Below are 5,999 nucleotides of genomic sequence, written 5' to 3'. Positions count from 1 at the left end.
TCACCAGCCTCGTTGCCCTTCTCTGGACACGCTCCAGCAACTCAATGTCTTTCTTGTAGTGAGGGGCCCAAAACTGAACACAGTATTCGAGGTGCGGCCTCACCAGTGCCGAGTACAGGGGCACGATCACTTCCCTACTCCTGCTGGCCACACTATTTCTGATACAGGCCAGGATGCCATTGGCCTTCTTGGCCGCCTGGGCACACTGCCGGCTCCTGTTCAGCCGGCTGTCAACCAGCACCCCCAGGTCCTTTTCCTCGAAGAAGAAAATACGGATCTCTGAGCTGTCCCACAGATAAGATTTCGTGACCTGCTATCATTATCCAGTAGTAGTGTCGGTGTGCATTTTTCCACTAAAATCTGAAATTGGATCCTATGTTGTTGTAAAACATGTAGGAGCACTCAGAATGTTCCTGCCTCTTGTCCTTTTGATGAGGAGCACAGGAAATTTCAGGGCACAGATAGAATGTCTTAGGTATATTGCTGTGCCCCAGAAGTTTGAACCTCAAGAGCACGGGACATGTAAGACATTATTGGAATATAGACAAATCTTGGAAGAAGTAAAAATGCAGAAAGGCTGGACTGGGTAGGTTCTACTACAATGATTTTTTTATTTTGGCTAATGTGTTTTTCTTCTACATTCTTTAGGGTTTTATGCTTTTATTTTGACTGCTGCAGCTATCGGAGCTTTATTATACTTTCAGTTTGAACTTCATTATTTGTATGATCACTTCATGCAGTTTGCAGTGTCAGCTGCAGCTTTTTCTATGGTGTTGAGCATTTATCTGTATATTCGGTCCCTGAAAGCACCTGAGGAAGAACTAGCACCAGGTGGAAATTCTGGTGAGTTATAAGTATTTTGGATAATTTCTTTCCAATTATTTGCTACAGTTTCATTTTTATGAATTAAAGGCTAGATTTAGGGCTGGTTGTTATAATACTGTGACTTTTACTTTCTAGCAATGTAAAATTCATGTTGCAAGTTAAATGGCAATTTTTTTGTTCACACTCAGATACTGTAAAATGCTTAAAATTTTAGTTGGATTATCTTGCATAGTTTATGTAAAAATGTCTTGGCTGGTCTAGTCCGCTAGCGATGAGAGGACAGTTCCTTCCTTTCCGTTTTCAGCATTTGTCTGAGAGGCTTGTCTAGTTTGCTTCATAGTGCCCCTGCTGGTGGGCCTTTTCCTGAAACAGCTGGGAATGGAAAGAAAAACTGAAAAATCTAGACATTTTGGCAGTGGGAAGTCAGGTACAGAACTTGAAATTGCACTGTATTTCTAAACTTTTATTTTGCTGCGCACTTTTAAATCTAGTTAGCTGAATTGAGTTTTCAAAAGAAATTTTGATTCAGTCATGAGACTGCCTACCTGGAAAGTATCAATTATATGCCTGTGTTTTTGTAGGACAAAGGATAGACTGAGAAGTCGATTAGCATTGAATATTAAACAAACTGCTTTTAAAAATGATGATAGGGTGACTAAGAAAGGGAGTTTATGGACAGAACATTTAGTGTATTAAAATGAAGTATTCAAATATCCTCAGTTCCTTTGTCAGTGCAGCATATATGTGTCTGAAGGGAAAAAATAAATGATGATAAATTGTTTTTTCTTTGAAAAGTGCAGTTCTAGTCTCTGTAAGGGGCATAGTAGCATTCTGTAACTGTTCTGCAAAGTGCTTGTTATTTGCTAACTCAGTGCAGGTTATCTTGAAGTCAAGGTATTGTATTTTCCTTGTTGTCCATCTCTCTTGATGGGCAGGTAATTGACATAGCTAAAGGAATTCTTGCTCCCAGAGAAAAGCAATGAAGTAGGAGGAACAGTAGAATTAATTAATACCGTAAGATCGTGTTCATGGAAACTGTGATGTGAGCTTCAGGGTAAGGCTGAAAATAAAGAAGGAACAAGTGTCAAGGAGAACTAAGCCTACAATAACTTCTAAAGTGTTTAGTCCTCCTAATAAATAAAATATTTGCGCCTCTTAAAATATAAACCATGTGGGTTTTGCTTTGTATTTTGCATATACTCTCACATTTTTATTGCCAATCTAAAGGCTTTTTTTTTTTTTATAATGAGAGAACTTTAGTAGAAAGTAGGAACTGCTTTATGGGGAGGAGTGTAGTGGCAGATAAAAAGGAAGAGTATTGCTAACAAAGACCGTGTCTTATCTGCAGGGTATTTTGTTTATGATTTTTTTACTGGACATGAATTAAACCCTCGTATTGGCAGTTTTGACCTCAAATACTTCTGTGAGTTGCGTCCAGGATTAATTGGCTGGGTGAGTCAGTAATCTTAGTTATTCTATTTGCTTAAATATTACCTAAATGGATTTTTTTTATATATATATATTAAAAAATGGTATTAAGGTTATGTATTTATAAACAGGATAAAAGTACTTACAAACAGTTTCATGTTGCCACATTTTTAATGACCATTTCTATTCACTTTAAAAAAATTTCTACATTCTAACTTCTTTGCTTTGTGGGAAATGAAAACCCTTCTTAAAGTATTCATATGTTGAGGTTATACAGCTTCAGAAATGTAGTTAGTTGCAATCTGTGGCTTGTGAAATAGGTTATTATTCTTTTAAACTTAAACGTTGGTCAAAAACATCTGAATGAAAATGTCCTACAGTGTAATAGAAAAGATCACTTTCTTTTACAAGGAAAATTTGTAATAATATATTTTCTAAACTAGGTTGTCATAAACTTGGCAATGCTCTTCGCCGAGATGAAGATACACAATCAAAGTATGCCGTCTCTGTCAATGATACTTGTGAACAGCTTTCAGCTTCTGTATGTGGTGGATGCTCTTTGGAATGAGGTAGACGACATCATATTAAACTGTTACCATTTCTAATTACAATGTTAAATGAACGAAGCTTTGTAAATTCTAAATGCCTTCCTCCTTGTTTCTAGGAAGCTATTTTGACTACAATGGATATTACCCATGATGGATTTGGATTCATGCTAGCATTCGGAGATTTGGTGTGGGTTCCGTTTGTCTACAGTCTGCAGGCCTTCTATTTAGTTGGTCATCCTACTGCAATTTCTTGGCCTGTTGCTGCTGCAATTACTATTCTGAACTGTAAGTTATAGTAAATGTTATTGTTACTGGTAGTAACAATGTAGTACTGATTTTGTTTCTTTGAGGTGTGAGGTGAAGCTCTTGCTAAGATGCAGGGATTGTGTTTTCTGTATTACCATAGCTGATGGAAGCATGTGTCTGGCTACTGTCCAATACAAAGAATATAATAAATGCTCATTTTATTAAATGAAGGATAAATGAGACTCTGGACACCTAATTGTTCTGTTGAGAGGGATCTTTAGATGGATGCTGTCTGGAGTTGCGGAAGTGACTTAAAACATGTTGAATGAAGTGTAGCAGATGCCTTTTAAAGTCAGTCTGAGTGACTGTGAGTGACTCATAAAAAAGAAGTCAATAGCTTGTTGGCTATGCTTTACTGAACCTAGGGAAAAAGAGGTTTTGTTGTTTAACAATTTGCGTCTCCTTCCCTGATGCTCACAGTTACAAACTCATGTCAATGGAAAACATCTCATTTTTTCTAGCAGAGTGCTTTGCGGAAGGATCTTGCATCTTTAGGGGACCTTAAATTTGCACCAATATGGCCTTGTCGTTTGTCCCTTTGATCTAAATAGTGAACCTAAAAGAAAAAGTTTTTTGTAGACATGACAAAGAATTTAAATACTTGGAAAGAATATGAAGGCGTACAACTTAGTATGTGCAATCCTGAGAAATACAACATCTTTTTTTCATTTTCAGTTAAGATTTTTTCTTTTTTTTTTTTTTTTTTTTAATCACCTTTATTTCAAGTATGTTGTAATCATGTTTTTTCAATACAGCCTCGGAAAAAGAAAATTTAAGCTGCCTTGTGAAAATGATGGGGGAAGTGAATTTCAAAACGAGATAATACTTCATTGTCTGGTTCTTTTAATATTGTGAACTTGTAAATAGTTGGTCAGTTTATGGAGTAGGCACTGTAGCAAAATACTGGGCTGCTAATAGAGCTGTAATCTTATAAACTGCAGCACATCACCTTACATGAATTTCAAACTCAATGTTACATTAATAAACTATAAGTCAGATATAAATGTAAAAGCAGATGTGAAAATAAAGCTTCTCCAAAATCTTAGAAGTTAGTCAGTAATGTGTAAGAGCATATGGAATGCAGGTTTCCAATAGCATTTCTGTCTTGTTAGAGCTCTGAGAACCCGAGAATATCAATTACATCTCTGAGGAAAAGACTTCAATGTAGTAAGAGTGGCAGAGAGCATGAGTGCTTTTGTTGAAGGAAAGAAAAGTAGAAAATACTGAAAATGCAAAATAAATAATATTTATTTTCAGGTATTGGGTATTACGTATTCCGTAGTGCAAATTCTCAGAAAAATAATTTCCGAAGGAATCCGGCAGATCCCAGATTGGCCTGTAAGTGCATTTTTTATTTGTTCAATTGCTATACAATGTCTCTTTGTACTGTTTAAATACACATTTCAGTTGTTGTATTGACTATAGTACTCTATTCACAGATCTGAAATTTATACCCACTGCAACTGGAAAAGGGCTTCTTGTCACGGGTTGGTGGGGTTTTGTTCGTCACCCTAATTATCTTGGTGACATCATCATGGCTCTAGCGTGGTCCCTACCCTGTGGTGAGTTCCTGAAACTAAAGTGGATTTTATCAAAAATGCTTGTATGTTTTGGCATCTGACTGGGTTTGAAATGCAAAGTGGTAATTATTTGAGGTACTAAAACCTGTAATTAATCGAAGGGCAAATTTCTGTGTTGTAAGCTTAATGCAGCACCTATTTTCTCTTACATCTTATCCTTTGTATCTAACTGTAGATTTGACTCTTCTTTCAGACACTTTTATCATTCAGTAACGATGGGGCTTGCTTACTAATAAGTTGTTCCTATAGTGTTTTCAAAGGGAGTTCCCAAAAAGTGGGAGTTTCTTGGAGACAAGGGCTACCACGTACAGAGATGGACTTTAAGCAAAATACATTATTTTAAAAAAAAAAAAAGTCATCAAAGGCATGGAATTCTGTTTCAAAGTTTTTGTTAATGAATTCTTCCTAGTTTTCATGAAGTTTACACTTGGAGGAAATTAGGAAGCCTTTTATCCAGTGGGGTTTTGTAGTCCTGATTCTTTGCAAGAGCTTAGAAAGAGCAGTGAGTTTCAGAAAATACATCTGATCATGGTAGTCCTGCCCCCTCTCATTCAAGTCTGAAAAATGGCTCTGGGCTCCTCTCTTGCCTGAAACAGTTTCTCTTCTATAAAAGCACAGAAATGAGCGTGACAGATGTTCTGCTGAGGCAGAGCTACCCCGCACCCCATGGCACAGTCTGGCGTTTGCAGACTGTGGGACACAGGGAGTTTTGGTAGAGTGGGACTTTGTCACCAAGTGCTTAATGCCCTGATCAGGAGCATCAGCTGAGAGAGGATGCTGGAGTTCGGGTGTTCCTCCAGGGGTTAATTTTATTTTGGATTTTAATTGAAAGTAGACAATGCTAGATTAGCGTATACACTTGTAGGCAGTATCCTGGAAGAGGCTTCCCCCCATGAAACTGAGGGACTCGAATCCTCTGTCAGCATCGTAATGGCAGAAGTGGAAGTGTTGCTGTAACTGTGGAGGGGGTGAGGATGGGTGGGAGGGGATCATAGAATAGTTTAGGTTGGAAGGGACCTTTAAAGGTCATCTAGTCCAACCATCCTGTAATGACCAGGGACTTCTTCAGCTAGATCAGGTTGCTCAGAGCCCCGTCCAACCTGACCTTGAATGTTTCCAGGGATGGGGCATCCACCACCTCTCTGGGCAACCTGTGCCAGTGTTTCACCACCCTCAGCGTAAAAAAATTTCTTCCTTGTATTTAGTCTGAATCTACCCTCTTTTAAGTTTAAAACCATTACCCCTTGTCCTATCGCTACGGGCCCTATTAAAAAAGTCTTTCTTCATCTTTCTTACAAGCCCCCTTTAAGTA

General features: G+C 37.9%; 1 protein-coding gene across 1 annotated transcript in view; it reads left to right on the top strand.

Annotated features, from left to right (window-relative positions):
- LBR (lamin B receptor) overlaps positions 1–5,999 on the top strand; it is an 18,006-nt gene that overhangs the window by 11,046 nt on the left and 961 nt on the right. The window contains exons 8-13 of the mRNA XM_009273844.2: positions 649–843; positions 2,174–2,277; positions 2,697–2,822; positions 2,918–3,086; positions 4,365–4,445; positions 4,547–4,669. Coding sequence (XP_009272119.1) covers positions 649–843; positions 2,174–2,277; positions 2,697–2,822; positions 2,918–3,086; positions 4,365–4,445; positions 4,547–4,669 — 798 coding nt within the window. The remainder of the gene's footprint in view (positions 1–648; positions 844–2,173; positions 2,278–2,696; positions 2,823–2,917; positions 3,087–4,364; positions 4,446–4,546; positions 4,670–5,999) is intronic.

The sequence above is a fragment of the Aptenodytes forsteri genome, unplaced genomic scaffold (assembly GCF_000699145.1).
Source record: "Aptenodytes forsteri isolate BGI_AS27 unplaced genomic scaffold, ASM69914v1 Scaffold319, whole genome shotgun sequence".
Classification (NCBI taxonomy): Eukaryota; Metazoa; Chordata; class Aves; order Sphenisciformes; family Spheniscidae; genus Aptenodytes; species Aptenodytes forsteri.
This window is presented reverse-complemented; position numbering and strand designations above follow the sequence as displayed.